The 18,812-nt window shown below is 49.7% G+C and overlaps 1 protein-coding gene across 1 annotated transcript in view; it reads right to left on the bottom strand.

Annotated features, from left to right (window-relative positions):
- The window catches only part of JPH2 (junctophilin 2), a 51,933-nt gene extending 34,901 nt beyond the window's left edge, over positions 1-17,032 (bottom strand). Inside the window, exons 1-3 of the mRNA XM_038750703.1 lie at positions 17,011-17,032; positions 15,002-15,084; positions 14,487-14,895 (exon numbers count right to left, since the gene is read on the bottom strand). Coding sequence (XP_038606631.1) covers positions 14,487-14,895; positions 15,002-15,084; positions 17,011-17,032 — 514 coding nt within the window. The remainder of the gene's footprint in view (positions 1-14,486; positions 14,896-15,001; positions 15,085-17,010) is intronic.
- Positions 17,033-18,812: the final 1,780 nt, after the last annotated feature.

Below are 18,812 nucleotides of genomic sequence, written 5' to 3'. Positions count from 1 at the left end.
GTACAAATCGGCAACACATAGAGACAGTCCCTACCCAACAGTGGATTCACAGTCTAGAAGAACGGGCTCAGTCTAGAAAACTGGGTTACCAAATTTTTGGTTGTGATGAACATTTACAGGGGTGTGCTATTTATATTCAAGTCACTACGTATATATGTTTGTACATATTTATTACTCTGTGTATTTTACTTGTACATATTTATTCTATTTATTTTATTTTGTTAATATGTTTTGTTGTCTGTCGCCCGCTGTTGAGTAGAAACTGTCTCTAGATGTTGCCAACTTGTACTTCCCAAGCGCTTAGTCCAGTGCTCTGCACACAGTAAATGCTCAATAAATACGATTGAATGAATGAATGAATGAAATGTGTCTGTTTATTGTTCTGTCGTCCTCTCCCTAGCGCTCAGTATGGAGCTCCGCACACAGTAAGTGCTCAATAAATACGATAAAAGACCGACTAAGCGCTTAACCGGGACAGCAAACTCTCCCAAGGCCTTGATCCCATGAGATGGGGCTCGGTGTCTGTCCCCCCCCGGGGATATGTGATGTAAGGAGGAAGAGCATAGGTATTTAATCTCCATGTGTGGATGAGGAAACTGAGGCACAGGGAAGCTAAATCACTTGCCCCAGGGTCACACAGCATGGCATAGATTAGGAACCTGGCAGTCAGAAGGTCATGGGTTCTGATCCTGCGTCACTCACTTGTCTGTTGTGCGACTTTGGGCAAGTCATTTTATTTCTCTGTGCCTCAGTCACCTCATCTGTAAAATGGGGATTGAGACTGTGAGCCTCCCATGGGACAGGGGACTCTGTCCAACCTGATTTGCTTGTATAATAATAATAATGGCATTTATTAAGTGCTTACTGTGTGCAAAGCACTGTTCTAAGCACTGAGGCTAATTACAAGGTAATTAGGTTGTCCCTGCTCTTTCCACTGAGCCACGCTGCTTCTCCCAGCGCTTAGTAAAGTGCTTGGCACATAGTAAGTGCTTAACAAATACCATAATTCTTCTTATTATTATTACAGCAGGGCCAGGATTAGAATCCAGGTCTCCTGACTTCCAGACCTGAGTTCTTTCCACAGGGTGTCCCAGGAAACTTCCCGGGATTGAAAAAAAAGCTTGTTCTGGATAAATAAGAGTCATAAAACTATGGACAATTAAGAGCGTCATCCCTGACACCAAGCAGTTATTTGCTAAATCCTCTTCTCATGCTTCACCAAACCAGGTCCCTCTCCTCCTCAGAAAAGCAGTATGGCTCAGTGGAAAGAACCCAGGCTTTGGAATCAGAGGTCATGGGTTCAAATCCCAGCTCCGCCAATTGTCAGCTATGTGACTTTGGGCAAGTCACTTCACTTCTCTGGGCCTCAGTTCCCTCATCTGTAAAATGGGGGTGAGGACTGTGAGCCCCCCATGGGACAACCTGATCACCTTGTATCCCCCCAGCACTTAGAATAGTGCTTTGCACAGAGTAAGCACTTAATAAATGCCCTCATTATCATCATCATCATCCTCCAAACCACCTCCTATGTGAAGCTATCCTTCCTCTTTCGGGGACCCCCCGTCATCTATTTCAGGCCCCCCAGAATTTGTGCTTCTCCTAACTGTACATTTCGGGTTTTACTGGGCTCCTTGGGGGCTGTGCGCTTCCTCTTCTTCCTCCCCGCTCCAACCCCTTGTCCATCTTCCCCCCCATCAACCTCTCCATCACTCTCCTCCTCATCCCCTAAATCTCTCAACTCTTCTGTAAGTCAGTCTGACTCTCTCTTCCACTCCCTGATTACCTTCTTCTAGAAAATGGGGATCAAATCAATCAATACATCAATCATATTTATTGAGTGCTTACTGTGTGCAGAGCACTGTACTAAATGCTTGGGAGTGTACAATATGACAGAGTCTGTAGACATATTCACAGCGAGCTGCAATCCTCCTCCCTTCAACTTAGACTGTGAGCCCCATGTGGGACAGGGGTTTTGTCCAGCCTGATAATCTTGTATCTATTGCAGCGCCTAGTACAGTGCTGGGTACATAGTAAGTTGTCACGATTACCATTATAATTATTATTACCCGTCTCTCCCGATCTACTTAGACCTTTCTGTTCTACTACTCTCTCTGTCCTTCTGGCCACCTCCCATCATAGAGAGGCAGCGTGGCTCAGTAGAAAGAGGCCGGGCTTGGGACTCAGAGATCATGGGTTCAAATCCCGGCTCAGCCACTTGTCAGCTGGGTGACTTTGGGCAAGTCACTTCACTTCTCTGGGCCTCAGTTTCCTCATCTGTAAAATGGGGATGAAGACTGTGAGCCCCACGTGGGACAACATGATCACCTTGTATCCTCCCCAGTGCTCAGAACAGTGCTTGGCACATAGGAAGCACTTAACAAATGCCATCATTTATTTATTTTTATTTATCTTTTCCCTTCCCTTCTCTCATTTCCTCCATCCCTTGATGGCTTTCTCTGTGGGTCACTTCTTTCATTCAGCTGCATTTACTGAGCACTTACTGTGTGCGGAGCACTGTGCTAAGCTCTGGGGGAGAGCACTTGAATAAAGGATCAATAAGATTCCATCACTGGTCCCAAGGAGCTCCTTGCTGCAAACCTTGTCTCTCTTTATATCCCCATTTCTCTAAAATCAATCAGTCAGTCAATCAATTGTGATTATTAAACACCTACTGGGTGTAAAGCATGAAACTAAGAACGTGGGAGAGAATAATAGATGAAGAAAACATGATTCCTGCCCTCCAGGAGCTGAACAGTTCAACATCTTGCAACTTTTTGGAGATTCTGTCCCTCTCCCCTCTGCCTGCTTTTTATCAGGGAAGCAGCATGGAGGTCGTGGAAGTCAGAGGATGTGGGTTCTAATCCCGCCTCTGCCACTTGTCTGCTGTGTGACCTTAGGCAAGCCACTTAATTTAACTGTGCCTCAGTTACCTCATCTGTAAAATGGGGATTAAAACTGTGAGCCCCACGTGGGACAATCTGATCACCTTGTCTCTACCCCAGAGCTTAGAACAGTGCTCGGCACATAGTAAGTGCTTAACAAATACCATAATAATAATAATAATAATCCTCCAGGCCCTCTGTTTTTTTGTTTTCTTTGGTCTAGGGGTTGGGAGTTAATGGTATTTCAATTATGTACTATGTGCCAAGCACTGTAATAGTAATAATAATAATTATGGTAGTTGTTAAGTGCTTACTATGTGCCAGGCACTGTACTAAACGCTGGGGTGGGTACAAGCAAATCAGGTTGGACCCAGTCCCTGTCCCACATAATAATAATGGTATTTGTTAAGCGCTTACTATGTGCCAAGCACTGTTCTAAGCGTTGGGGTAGATACAAGGTAATTAGGTTGTCCCATGGCTCACAGTCTCAATACCTATTTGACAGATGAGAGAACTGAGGCACAGAGAAGTGAATTGATTTGCCCAAGGTTCCACAGCAGACAAGTGGAGGAGCTGGGATTATAACCCACGACTTTCCTACTCAATCAATCGTATTTATTGAGCACTTACTGTGTGCAGAGCACTGTACTAAGCGCTTGGGAAGTACAAGTTGGTAACATATAGAGACAGTCCCTACCCAACAGTGGGCTGCTCGCTCACTCACTCAACCGTATTTATTGAGCGCTTACTATGTGTAGAGCACTAAGCACTTGGGAAGTACAATTCAGCAATAAAGAGAGAATCCTGCTCACACGCCATGTTGCTCCTTGGCTGCCAACCTGGGGTTGTTTCTCCACCAAAAAGCATTTGAATCCGACCCGGAATCGCGTCCTTCATCAGTGATACTGAACCAGGGCACGCCTGTGCTCTGCCCATCCAGACAATAGGGGCAACTGAGGATTTGGGCAGACAGATGTGGCTCAGTGGAAAAGAGCCCGGGCTTTGGAGTCCGAGGTCATGAGTTCAAATTCCGGCTCCGCCAACTGTCAGCTGTGTGACTTTTGGCAAGTCACTTAACTTCTCTGTGCTTCAGTTACCTCATCTGTAAAACGGGATTAAGACTGTGAGCCCCCCGTGGGACAACCTGATCACCTTGTAGCCTCCCCAGCGCTTAGAATAGCGCTTTGCACAGAGTAAGCGCTTAATAAATGCCATTATTATGATGATGATTATTATTATCTGCAGGGCTGGTCTAAAAATCTCTTCCCATCCCTACAAGGCTGTGCGACTTGAGTTCGTCCACTCTCCCCTTTCCAGAGACCTCTGCGTGGCCGCCCAGAAAACCAAGTCTGGCTTCAGTTATTTATAGCCCCCAAGTGACAAGGATCCCGTTGCTAAGGGAGCAGGGCTCAGGAGGACATTGTCCCGGCCGGCGACTCGAATCCAGGAGGCCTGGTGAATCCACCGCACCTCCTGGGTGGACCGTTTTGGGATTTGAGGGGGGCATTTGTTAAGTGCCTACTAGGTGCCAGGCACTGTACTTGCTTCGAAGTCCGTCTCCCTGCTTCTAGACTATGAGCCCGTTGTTGGGCAGGGATTGTCTCTCTTTGTTGCTGAATTGTACTTTCCTAGTGCTTAGTACAGTGCTCTGCACACCGCAAGCGCTCAATAAATAATAATAATGGCGTTTGTTAAGTGCTTACTACCTGCAAAGCACTGTTCTAAGCACTGGGGAGGATACAAGGTGGGGTTCTCAGTCTTAATCCCCATTTTACAGATGTGGTAACTGAGGCCCATAGAAGTGAAGTGACTTGCCTAAAGTCACACAGCTGACAATTTGCGGAACTGGGGTTTGAACCCATGACCTCTGATTTCCAAGCCCGGGCTCTTTCCACTGAGCCACGCCGTTTCTCCTATAAATACCAGTGAATGAATGAATGCTGAGGTAAACGCAAGGCTGGACACATTCCAGGTCCCATGTAGAAGTAGCGTGGCTCAGTGGAAAAAGCATGGGCTTGGGAGTCAGAGGTCATGGGTTCAAATCCCAGCTCCACTGCTTGTCAGCTGTGTGACTTTGGGCAAGTCACTTAACTTCTCTGTGCCTCAGTTCCTCCTCTGTAAAATGGGGATTAAGACTGTGAGCCCCACGTAGGACAACCTGATCACTTTGTATCCTCCGCAGTGCTTAGAACAGTGCTTTGCACATAGTAGGTGCTTAATAAATACCAAAATTATTATTATTACGTGGGGCTCGCAGTCTTAATTCCCATTTTACGGGTGAGGCCCCAAGAATTGAAGTGACTGGCCCAAGGTCACACAGCAGAGAAGTGGCAGAGCCGGGATTAGAACCCGGGTCCTTCTGATTCCCAGGCCCAGGCTCTATCCACTAGGCCACACTGCTTCTCTGATTTAGGGAGGTGGTTTGTCCACCCTTGCTGCTTCCCTGAGGCCTTGTCGGGCTCCTGGACTGGACAGGGAGGCCACCTCGGGCCCCGGGCTTGCCGCCGGGAGGACGGACAGGAAATGCTGAAGGGATAACACCAAAAATCCTCAATTCCCCTGCCACATAAAAATAATAATTGTGGCTTTCGTAAGCGCTGACTATGTGCCGGGTACCGTTCTAAGTGCTGGGGTAGACACAAGGTAATCAGGTTGGACACAGTCCCTGCCCCACACGGGGCTCTCAGTCTTAATCCCCGTTTTACAGATGAGATCACTGAGGCTGTGAGCCCGTTGTTGGGTAGGGACCGTCTCTATATGTTGCCGACTTGTACTTCCCAAGCACTTAGTACAGTGCACACAATAAGCACTCAATAAATAATAATAATAATGATGGCATTAAGTGCTTACTATGTGCAAAGCACTGTTCTAAGCGCTGAGTAAATACGATTGAATGAATCAAAGAGGCCCAGAGGAGTTAAGTGACTTGCCCAAGGTCACACAGAAGGCATATTACTCTATTTATTTATTTATTTTACTTGTACATATCTATTCTATTTATTTTATTTTGTTAGTATGTTTGGTTTTGTTCTCTGTCTCCCCCTTTTAGACTGTGAGCCCACTGTTGGGTAAGGACTGTCCCTATGTGTTGCCAACTTGTACTTCCCAAGCGCTTAGTACAGTGCTCTGCACCCAGTAAGTGCTCAATAAATACGATTGATTGATTGATTGATTGATTGATTGATTGATGCGGCAGAGCCAGGATTAGAACCCCCGTCCTCTGACTTCCAGGACGGTGCTCTTTCCACTAGGCCACACTGCTTCTCAACCAGTTCAGCAGAGGACGGTTCACTCTTCCCCCAAAGACGTTAGGACTCAACAGCCTCTCTTGGAACCAGACACCTTCGAATCAATCAATCAATCAATCGTATTTATTGAGCGCTTACTGTGTGCAGAGCACTGTACTAAGCGCTTGGGAAGTACAAGTTGGCAACATATAGAGACGGTCCCTACCCAACAGTGGGCTCACAGTCTAAAAGGGGGAAGGTCAAGGCTGGTTCACCTGCCTTGTCTTGGCGACTTCTGGGCAGCGTGGCCAAGTGGACAGAGCACAGGCCTGAGCATCAGAGCCCTGGGTTCTAATCCTGCCTCCGCCACACACCTGCTGGGCGACCTTGGTCAAATCACTTCACTTCTCTGAGCTCGTGGTGGACAGGGTGTGCATCTGTCATATTGTTGCGCTGTCCTCTCCCAAGTTCTTAGTACAGTGCTCTGCACACAGTAAGCGCTCATTAAATATGATAGATTCTCCGGGCCTCAGTTCCCTCACCTGCAAAATGGGGATTCAATCCCCATTCTCCCTCCTCCTTAGAATGTAAGCCCCACGTGGGGCTGGCTATCTTGCATCTACCCCCGCGCTTAGCATAGTGCTTGGCACTTATTCATTCATTCAATCATATCGTGAGAAGCAGCGTGGCTCAGTGGAAAGAGCCCGGGCTTTGGAGTCAAAGGCTATGGGTTCAAATCCCGGCTCCGCCAATTGTCAGCTGTGTGACTTTAGGCAAGTCACTTAACTTCTCTGGGCCTCATCTGTAAAATGGGGATTAAGACTGTGAACCCCCCGTGGGACAACCTGATCACCTTGTAACCTCCCCAGCGCTTAGAACAGTGCTTTGCACATAGTAAGCGCTTAATAAATGCCATTATTATTATTTATTGAGCACTTACTGGGTGCAGAGCACTGTACTAAGTGCTGGGAAAGTACAATTCAGCAACAGATAGAGACAATCCTTACCCAACAACAGGCCCATAGTCTAGAAGGGGGGAGACAGACAACGAAACAATACAAGTAGACAAGCATAAGAAGTGCTTAACAGATACCACAGTTATTATTGTTGTTATTTTTATAATAATTGTTATTAGTAATAATAACAATAGTAGCAGCAGTGGTAATAATAATAATAAGATGAGCTCTAGGTGCTTTTCCCAATCCTGATGACAAAGCCAGGAATGGGCTTCTTGCTGAGTTACTCTCGAGGAGGAAGAGATGGCAGAAAGCCAGGCGTCTCCCTGTCTTGGCTCTCGAACTCACTCCTGGCACCAGGGAGGAGGGGAATAATAATAATAATGATGGCGTTTGTTAATCAATCAATCAATCGTATTTATTGAGCGCTTACTGTGTGCAGAGCACTGTACTAAGCGCTTGGGAAGTACAAGTTGGCAACATATAGAGACAGTCCCTACCCAACAGTGGGCTCACTCTGTGCAAAGCACTGGTCTGAGCAACTCTCGAGGGTCTCCATACTGACCTAAAATCCCTGGACGGGGAAGGGCAGTTTCTCCCAATAAGAGTAATAATTGTGGTATTTATTAAACACTGTCTAAACACTGCGGTAGATACAAGATAATCAGGTTGGACACAGTCCCAACATGGGGCTCACGGTCTAAAAAGGAGGGGGGAGCAGTATTTCGTCCCCATTCTACAGCTCAGGAAACTGAGGCAGAGAGAAGTGAAGCGCCTTCTCTGCCCGGCACCCCACAGCCTCTTGGGAGCCTGCTCTCCTGGAGGTCGTTGGCTTGACAACTCAAGAAAGTGAACTCAAGAAAGGATCCAAATAAAGGCCGATTTATTGTTAGTTTTGCTTTCAACTTCTCCCAAGTATTTGGGGGAGCCGAGGGGGAGGGTGCCTTCGGCTGCATTATCTTTAAGAGAAGGAGCCAGGGGACGGAAGGCTGTGACCTCTTTTTGGACAGAGTTGGTCTATGCATATTTTTTTTTGTATCGTCCTCTCCCCAGCGCTCAGTACAGTGCTCTGCACACGGTAAGCACTCAAGCTCTTAGTACAGTGCTCTGCACACAGTAAGTGCTCAATAAATACAATTAAATGAATGAAATACGATCGAATGAATGAATGATGAAGCTGAGCGCCCCTCACAAGCGTCAAAGCGAGAGGAAGGGAGACCGTATGGAGCTGAGGGGGCGAACTCAACCATCCTGCCCCTCTGGCACCTGTTTTTTTAAAATGGTATTTGTTAAGTGCTTACTAGGTGCTAGGCACTGTACTAAGTGAACGTAAGGTTGGACACAGCCCAGGTCCCATGTGGGGCTCACAGTCTTCATCCCCATTTCACAGATGAGGGAACTGAGGCCCGGAGAACTGAAGTGACTTGCCCAGGGTGTCACACAGCAGACAAGTGGTGGAGCCGGGACTAGAACCCAGGTCCTTTTGACTGCGGGGCCCAGGGTCTACTCCCCAGGCCGTGCCGCTTCTCCTCCCAAAGAAAATTTCCAGGGAAAATGTTCTGGGAAGGAAAGACTGAGTCCTGCGATTGAACTGTATAAACCACAGGGTTTTACATAGTTCTTGGCACTTAGCATTAAACAAATACATTTATTTATATTAATGTCTGTCTCCCCTTCTAGACCGTAAGCTTATCATGATGGGGAAATGTGTGTACCAACTCTATTATACTGTACTCTCCCAAGCGCTCAGTACAGTGATCTGCACATAGAAAGTGCTCAATAAATATGATTGATTGATTGAAAGAACTTAACGAATACCATTATCATCATTATTTTCCTCAGCTGCTACCCACCCAGACCTTTAAAGACAGCATTCATAATAATAATAATAATAATAATAATAATAATAATCATGGTATTTGTTAAGCATTTGCTACGTGCCAAGCAGCGTGGTTCAGTGGAAAGAGCCCGGGCTTTGGAGTCAGAGGTCATGGGTTCAAATCCCAGCTCCGCCAATTGTCAGCTGTGTGACTTTGGGCAAGTCACTTCACTTCTCTGGGCCTCAGTTCCCTCGTCTGTAAAATGGGGATTAAGACTGTGAGCCCCCCGTGGGGCAACCTGATCACCTTGTAACCTCCCCAGCGCTTAGAACAGTGCTTTGCACATAGTAAGCGCTTAACAAATACCATTATTATTACAATTATTATTAAAGACAGCATTCATAATAATGATAATATTCGAGGTACTTGTTAAGCACTTGCTACGTGCCAAGCATCGTTCTAAGCACTGGGGTAGATACAAGCTAATCAAGTTGGACACAGTCCCTGTCCCACATGGGGCTCACAGCCTTAGTCCCCATTATACAGATGAGGGAACTGAGGCCCAGAGAAGTGAAGTGACTTGCCCAAAGTGACACAGCAGACAAGAGGTGGAGTCAGAATTAGAACCCAGGTCCTTCTGACACCCAGGCCTGGGCTCTTTCCACTAGGCTGCACTACTCCAGGTTTCTACAGTTTGACCTGACCAGATAATAATAATAATAATAATGTTGGCATTTGTTAAGCGCTTACTATGTGCAAATCACTGTTCTAAGCGCTGGGGGGGGGATACAAAGTGATCAGGTTGTCCCACGTGGGGCTCACAGTCTTAATCCCCATTTTACGGATGAGGTAACTGAGGCTCAGAGAACTGAAGTGACTTGTTCAAGATCACACAGCAGACATGTGGCGGAGCCAGGATTCGAACCCATGACCTCTGACTCCAAAGCCCGGGCTCTTTCCACTGAGCCACGCGGGGTGGGAGGGGCAGGACGGGGTGGGGGGTGTCCTGCGAACCCCAAAGTGGGGGGTCCTGGGGGGTCCGGGAATCCCTCAGCTGGCATCGAGAGAAACCCGAACCAATTTGGAGGTTAAAGAGGCTTAGAGTGGGCGAATTGGAGTCTGGAGGGGGTAAATCCTTGCCTGTATCCACCTTAGCGCTCAGTACAGTGCCTGGCATTGACGTGACTTACCCAAGGCCACACAGCAGACAAGGGGCCGAGCTGGGATTAGAACCCTTGGCCTTCTGACCCTTAGGCCATTCATTCATTCAGTTGTATTTATTGAGCGCTTACCGTATGCAGAGCACTGTACTAAGCGCTTGATGCCTGTCTACTTGTTTTGATTTGTTGTCTGTCTCCCCCTTCGAGACTGTGAGCCCCTTGTCGGGTAGGGACCGTCTCTATGTGTTGCCGGCTTGGACTTCCCAAGCGCTTACTACAGTGCTCTGCACACAGTAAGCGCTCAATAAATACGATTGAATGAATATAGCTATAATTCTATTTATCCTGATGGTTTTGACACCTGTCTACGTGTTTTGTTTTGTTGTCTGTCTCCCCCTTCGAGACTGTGAGCCCCTTGTCGGGTAGGGACCGTCTCTATGTGTTGCCGGCTTGGACTTCCCAAGCGCTTACTACAGTGCTCTGCACACAGTAAGCGCTCAATAAATACGATTGAATGAATATAGCTATAATTCTATTTATTCTGTTGGTTTTGACACCTGTCTACGTGTTTTGTTTTGTTGTCTGTCTCCCCCTTCTAGACTGTGAGCCCCTTGTCGGGTAGGGACCGTCGCTATATGTTGCTGGCTTGGACTTCCCAAGCGCTTACTACAGTGCTCTGTACACAGTAAGCGCTCAATAAATGATTGAATGACTATAGCTATAATTCCATTTATTCTGTTGGTTTTGACACCTGTCTATGTGTTTTGTTTTGTTGTCTGTCTCCCCCTTCTAGACTGTGAGCCCCTTGTCGGGTAGAGACTGTCGCTATATGTTGCCGGCTTGGATTTCCCAAGCGCTTACTACAGTGCTCTGCACACAGTAAGCGCTCAATAAATACGATTGAATGAATATAGCTATAATTCTATTTATTCTGATGGTTTTGACGCCTGTCTACGTGTTTCGTTTTGTTGTAAGTCTCCCCCTTTTAGCCTGTTGTTGGGTAGGGACCATCTCTATATGCTGCCGATTTGTACTTCCCAAGCGCTTGGTACAGTGCACGGGAAGCGCTCAATAAATACGATTGAATGAATGAATGAATGAATGGCACATAGTAAGCACTTAGCAAATACCATAAATATTATTATTATTATTGAATCCAAGCCATCAAAGATCACTTCCCACTGATGTTGAGGACTCTGGGAAACGGCCCCCACCGGGCCTGATCCCCTTTTCCGCCCACCCGTCCCCGGCCCCACCGCCCTGCCCCGGACAGAGGCAGCAGCTGTCCCGGCCGGGGACGTTTCCTCCATCCAAGCTCTCCCCACCAGCCCGGCCGGGCGCTCGGGGGATAAAAATGGAAGCACCGTAACCGTTGGCGCGGGGCCGACCTCTGACGGCGGATGGGCCGTTCAGAGCTCTGCTCTCTGCGGGCAAGTCGGGAGGGATGGAGGGCAGGGCCGATTGGAGCCAGGGGTCACAGCTCTCACTCCTCTCTGCCACCTCCTCTGCCACCACCGGTGCCATGCTAAGCTGCTTCCCCGGCCCACCGCCCCCGTCCAAAGGGTCCGGAAATCGGAGGCCAAGAAGTGATCCGGGCATAAAGTGGGGGCAACCGGGGCGTTTCCGGCCACTTTGCCCGCTGCCAGAGGGAGGGGGTGGCTCTGCCAGGCACCCTGGACGTCGTCGGTGCCCGAGAAGGCCCAAAGGCAGGCAGGAACTGGGGTGGGGAGCTCTGCCACCGTTCGGAGTGACTTTCCAAGTCAGAGGGGGTAGCCGACACCCAACGAGTCACTGTTGGGTCGGGACCGTCTCTATATGTTGCCAACTTGTACATCCCAAGCGCTTAGTATGGTGCGCTGCACACAGTGATGATGACGATGGCATTTATTAAGCGCTTACTCTGTGCAAAGCACTGTTCTAAGCGCTGGGGAGGTTACAAGGCGATCAGGTTGTCCCACGTGGGGCTCACGGTCTCAATCCCCATCTTCCAGATGAGGTCACTGAGGCCCAGAGAAGTGAAGTGACTCGCCCAAAGTCACACAGCTGACATTTGGCGGAGCCGGGGTTTGAACCCATGACCTCTGACTCCAAAGCCCGGGCTCTGCTCCACTGAGCCACGCCGCTTCTCTAAGCAGCTGCTTCTTCAGTAAGCGCTCAATAAATACGATTGAATGAATCGGGACTTGGGCTGCGAGTTCCGGGGGCGGCATCGGGTACAGGCCCGTTCCCTGCCCGCCCCCCGAACTGGCGGCTACATCACCTTGCCATTTTAGAGAAGCAGTGTGGCCTAATGGATAGAGCACCAGCCTAGGAGTCAGATAAGTGAGAAGCAGCGTGGCTCAGTGGCAAGAGCACGGGCTTTGGAGTCAGAGGTCATGGGTTCGAATTCTGACTCTGCCACATGTCTGCTGTGTGACCTTGGGCAAGTCACTTAAATTCTCAGAGCCTCAGTTCCCCATCTGTAAAATGGGGATGAAGACTGTGAGCCCCACGTGGGACACCTTGATCACCTTGTATCCCCCCCCCAGCGCTTAGAACAGTGCTCTGCACATAGTAAGCGCTTAACAAATACCATCATCATCATAAGTTCTAATCCCCGCTCCGCCACTCGTCTGCTGTGTGACCTTGGTCGAATCACTTCCCTTCTTTGTGCCTCCTTTCCCTCATCTGTAAAATGGGGATTAAGACTGTGAGTCCTATTGTGGGACAGGGACTGTATCCAACCTGTTTATCTTGTTTCTACCCCAGTGCTTAGAACAGTGCCTGGCACACAGTAAGCCCTTGACAAATACCGTGATTATTTTCCAGACAGTAGCAGCTGGCTGAGGCTGACTCGGATGGCCTCGAGCAAATAATATTAATAATAATGATGGCATTTGTTAAGCGCTTACTACGGGCAAAGCACTGTTCTAAGCGCTGGAGCGGATACAAGGTGATCAGGTTGTCCCACATGGGGATCACAGTCTTAATTCCCATTTTACAGATGAGGTAGCCCATTCCCTCCCTGGCCCGCCTGGAAAAAGCCCCAGCACCCCCCAAATATCTGGACCCCCAAGCCCCCCTACCTATCCATTCCCCTAATACACTATGCTCCTATCACTGCCCTCACAGTCTCTCCCTCCAACACCCACTCAAACGTATTTATTGAATGCTTCCTGTGTGCAGAGCACTGTATTAAGCACTTGGGAGAGGACAATATAACAATAAACAGGCATATTCCCTGCCGACAACGAGCTTACAGTCTATCCCCAGCACCTCGGCAGTCACTAGATAGATGCACAACTCCAGATTCACACCCAGAGTCAGATAAACACTCCCCCTTCTAGACTGTGAGCCCGTCGTTGGGTAGGGACCGTCTCTATATGTTGCCGACTTGGACTTCCCAAGCGCTTAGTACAGTGCTCTGCACACAGTAAGCACTCAATAAATACGATTGAATGGATGAATAAACAGCGCACACGCAAATCCAGGCAAATGCTGATTGTAATGATTGTAGCATTTGTTAAGTGCTTTTTGTGGACCGGGCACTGTGCTAAGCACTGGGGTAGATCCCCGAAAAGCAGATAGGACTCGGTCTCCGTCCCACATGGGGTTCACGGTCCAAGGGGGAAGGAAAACAGGTATCAAATCCCCCTTTGACCGATGAGGAGTAATAATAATAATGATTATGGTGTTTGTTAAGCACTTACTGTGTGCCAGGCACTGTTCTAAGCACTGGGTAGACACAAGTTAATGACGTTTGGACACAGTCCCCGTCCCACGTGGGGCTCACGGTCTTCATCCCCATTTTACAGATGAGGGAACTGAGGCCCAGAAAAGTGAAGTGACTTGCCCGAGGTCATGCAGCGCGCTTAGTACAGTGCTCTGCACATAGTAAGCGCTCAATAAATACGATTGATGATGATGATGATGCAGCAGACACGTGGTACAGGCAGGACTGGAACCCAGAACCTTCCTACTCCCAGGCTGGTGCTCTATCCACAGGGCCGCAGTCGCCCACACAGAGCGCTTAGTACAGAGAAACACTTAGAGAAGCAGCGTGGCTCAGTGGAAAGAGCCCGGGCTTTGGAGTGAGAGGTCATGGGTTCTAATCCCGGCTCCGCCAATTGGCAGCTGTGTGACTTTGGGCAAGTCACTTAACTTCTCTGTGCCTCAGTAATCTCACCTGTCAAATGGGGTTAAGACTGTGAGCCCCCCGTGGGACACTTGCAATCCCTCCAGCGCTTAGAACAGTGCTTTGCACATAGTAAGCCCTTAATAAATGCTATCATCATTATTATTATTATTATTATTACAGTGCCCTGCACGGAGTGAGCGCTCGATGAATCCCATCGATGGGTCAGGGGGCGGACAGATGGACGGGCGCAAACGTCCGCCCACTCCCCGCCGGCCCCCACTCCCCTCCCCGTGCCCCCTGAGGGCATCCCCTCCGGGGCCTCACCTCCATCGGCGTAGGTCTCGGTGCCGTAGCCATCCTGGAGCCCGTTGTTCCAGGTGCCCTCGTACTTGGCCCCGCTGTTGGAGCTCTGCCGGATCCCGTAGCGCCCCTTGAAGCCGTGCGTCCACTCCCCCTTGTACAGCCAGTGGCCCTTGGTCTCTACGCCAAGCCCGTGCCGCTTCCCCTGGCACCAGTAGCCCTCGTAGGTGTTGCCGCTGGGCCACGTGTAGATGCCCACCACCTCGAAGCCGAAGTTCCAGGAGCCCGAGTACTCGCCCTGGCCCTTGGGGCCGGTGCACAGGCCGTGGCCGTGGGCCTTCCCGGCCTCCCAGCCGCCGCAGTAGGCCCCGCCATCGTCAAAGTCGAAGCGCCCGCCGCTCGTCTCCCCGTCGCCCCCGGCCACCTCCCCGCCCTCCAGGGCGGATTAGGGGTGAGCCCTCGGCCACCCCCCGCGCCCCCAGCCTCGCCCGCCGGCCACGGGGCCGGGGAGACGGTCCAGAGGCGCCCTGACCTCTGACCCGCCGGTCGGACAGGCCCGAGACTTTGACGTCTCCGCAGCGTCCCGGCTCCCACCTCGGCTCGGAGCGGCGGGGGGGGTTCCCTTTAAGGGGTCCGGACGTGGAGGGGATGATGGAGGGGACCCCGGCCTTCTCCAGGGAAGGGGGGAGGCCCCCCTCGGGATCACCTCAGCTCTGCCCCAGAGCAGCGCCGCCGCCTGAGCCACCCAGCTGGCTCCCGTCTCAGCTCCACAGCGTGTGTGTGTGAGTGCGTGGGTGAGTGTGCGTCCGTCCCTCTCTCCCTCCACTGCAGCCCCCGCCCCCTTCTCCCGTCCCTGCACTCCTCCTCTCCAACGGAAAGGTCAGCTCTGCCCTAACAAGGCCATCGGATCCCAGGCCCGGCTCCCAAAATAACCCCCCAGCCTCTCTGGGCCCCTCGCATTTGGGAAGAGAGAGAGAGTCTCTCCGGTCCTCCCTCCCTCCCTCCTCCTCCTCAGGCCAGGAACCAAAGAGCCACAGCCCCAGGCCGAGCCGAGCACCGCCTTGGCAACTCAGACAGGCCCTTCTTGTTGGCACAGAGACCCGCTCTAGACCTCGGAGACACCAGGCCTGGGCAGAGAAGGGGCAAAGGGGAGGAATGGGGAGCCCAGAGGCTCAATGGACTCCTCTGATCTAACCAGATAATGATAATGATATTTGTTAAGCGCTTACTACGCGCCAAGCACCGTTCTAGATACAAGGTAATCAGGTTAACCCACGTGGGGCTCACCGTCTTCATCCCCATTTTACAGATGAGGGAACTGAGGCCTAGAGCTGACAAGCGGCGGAATCAGATGTTTGAGCACGTTTCGGCTGGGCTCCCTTTCCACCCCGTACTGTGGCCTCAGGCCCGACAAGGGGGCTTCTCCCTCCCTCGACTAGCCCCGGGTGGTCGATGGCCTTTCTGATAATAATGAGAATGATGGCATTTGTTAAGCGCTTACTATGTGCTGGGCATCGTGTGAAGCATCGGCGAGGATGGAAGCAAATCGAGTTGGACGCAGTCCCTGTCCCTCGCGGGGCTCACAGTTTCAATCCCTATTTTACAGACGAGGTAATTGAGGTGCAGAGAGAAGTCACACAGCAGACAAGAGGCAGAGCCAGGATTAGAACCCAGGTCCTTCTGACTCCCAGGACCAAGCTCCACTACTCCATGCTGCTTCTGGGGGCTAGGAGCCCCACCAAAGACCCTCGGTTGGATGAGGAGAGGGACGGGTATTCAAAACAATCTGCCAACTCCCAGAGTCAGTCGATCATATTTATTGAGTGCTTACTGGTGCAGAGCACTGTACTAAACCCTCGGGAGAGTACAACAAGAAAACATAACAGACACATACCTTGTCCACAGTGAGCTTACAGTCTAGAGAGGGAAACAGATGTGAATATAAATAAATAAAGTACGGAGATGGACGTAAGTGCTGGGGGCTGGGAGGGGGGATGATAAAGGGAGCGAGTCAGGGCGACGCAGAAGGGAGTTGAAGGAAAGGAAAATAGGGCGTAGTCAGGGAAGGCCTCTTGGAGGAGATGGGCCTTTGATTAGGCTTTGAAGACAGGCAAAATTTAGGAAGGAAGCAGTGAGCAGAGTACCACCCTGTCACCTCCTCCATCACTATCAGCTCTCACTAGCTTCCAGTCCAGATTTCTTCCTCAGAGACGGTGGGGAGGGGTGGAATAATAATGATACGCGTGCTGCTCGTTAAGATCACACTACATGCCAAGCACTGTACCAAACTCTGGAGTAGATACAAGGTCATCGGGTCAGGCCCAGTCTCTGTTCCACACAGGACTCACAGTCTAAGAGGGAGGGAGAACAGGTGTTGAATCCCCATTTTGAGGGAGGGAGAACAGGTGTTGAATCCCCATTTTACAGATGAGGAGACGGAGGCCCAGAGATGTTAAGCAATTTGCCTAACGTCACACAGCAGGGAAGTGGCGGATTAGAACCGGGGTTCCCTGACTCTCAGGCCAATGTTCTTTCCACTAGGCCACACCGCTTCTCCGTGATAGGGCCATCTTTGATGCTTTAGAATTTGTTTTTCCCAATCAATCAATCGATGGTATTTCCTGTTTACTATGTGCAGAGCACTGTACTAAGCACTTGGGTCAGTACACTACAAAAGTTGGCAAACGTGCTCTCTGCCCACAATGAGCTTACAGTCGAGAGGGGCATATTTACATCAGGTTCTGTGAGAATGGGATAACTATCAAAGTGCCTAAAGGATTCGCAGCCAAGTGAATTAGTCGACGCAGAGGGCTCAGTCAGGGAAGGCCTCTTGGAGGAGGTGTAATTTTAGGGGGGTTTGTTAGTGTCGTGACACTATCATCCCCTGAGCGGTTTTGCACTGGAAGAGACCTCAAAGCTCCAAGCAGCTCCCATTACTTTTCAGAAATCATCATCATCAATCGTATTTATTGAGCGCTTACTGTGTGCAGAGCACTGTACTAAGCGCTTGGGAAGTACAAGTTGGCAACATATAGAGACTGTCCCTACCCAAAAGTGGGTCTGAAAGGGGGAGACAGAGAACAAAACCAAACATACTAACAAAATAAAATAAATAGAATAGATATGCACAAGAAATCCTCAAAGCAGGTACAAGGGGGGGGGATAAGTGAAACACAGCTCCGCTGCGTGCTCCGATCGGAAATCAGTAACCCCCGGGTAGTTCTGCTCTTCTGAAGCAGATGCTTGAGTTACCCAGGGTTATGTTCCTTGAAAACAAAACACATTAGCGTTCCCTAAAACTTTATTAGCGGTCCCAAGAAACCCGATCCCGGCCACTTAATCCAATTGGCTTTCAAGTTTGACTGAATTTCCCCACCTCGGCCCTCTTCCCGCCAGCAAGCGTCGGTCATAAAAATGGGCAATATAGCTCACACCTCCCGCTTCCTTGAAACCAATCCCCAAGAGCAAGGCAGCCTAATGAACAGCCACTTTCCCAAGATACGTAACAACTAAAAGTTGCGGTATTTGTTCAGTGCTTACTACGTGCCAAGCACTGTACTGAGCGCTGGGGTAGACACAAGTTGATCAGGTCCCCGCCCCGGGGCTCACAGTCTAAGTAGGAGGGAGAACAACGTGCATAATGTGAAGAAATCCTATTTTTGTTTATTAATCCGGGGATTTTTTGGGCATACATATAAAAAAAAGGAGGCTTTTTCGAGTTGTGCAGGCAGTTGCTAGATAAATCTAAAAGATCCACTGTCACCTCCCAAACCTAGCTCTTTGCCTTCTCGAGACCTTCCCAAATAAGGGAGTTTTTAGGGAAAAAAGATGGAGACCACATTCCAGGAGAGGATTTTCTACATCTCAAACGGATGAACAGAAATCATGGCTAGGAGAGACAAGCTTTGATGTCTGATTTATCCGATTGATGTTTCTGGCTTGACTCCTTCCCCCCAAATCTCTCCGATCACTCTGGTCCTTGCGTAAGCTCTTTTGGGTAGGGAGTCTATCCACCAGGTGTATTGTATTGTACTCTCCCAAGCGCTTAATACAGTGCTTTCCACGTGATAATATTGTATTGTACTCTCTGAAGCGCTTAATACAGTGCTTTCCACGTGGTAAGTGCTCAAGAAATATCAAGCAATGGTATTTATTGAGCACTTACTGTATGCAGAGCACTGTACTAAGTGCAGAGTTGGTTTACATGTCCCCCACCCACAAGGAGATTAATCGTATTTATTGAGCGCTTACTGTGTGCAGAGCACTGTACTAAGCGCTTGGGAAGTACAAGTACAATCAATTACCACTGATTCACTGATGGAGCCCCTTGGCTTCAGTGCTTAATGGTAT

The sequence above is a fragment of the Tachyglossus aculeatus genome, chromosome 8 (genome assembly GCF_015852505.1).
Source record: "Tachyglossus aculeatus isolate mTacAcu1 chromosome 8, mTacAcu1.pri, whole genome shotgun sequence".
Taxonomy (NCBI): Eukaryota; Metazoa; Chordata; class Mammalia; order Monotremata; family Tachyglossidae; genus Tachyglossus; species Tachyglossus aculeatus.
The sequence above is the reverse complement of the archived record's forward strand: the minus strand, read 5'-3'. Positions and strand labels throughout refer to the sequence as shown.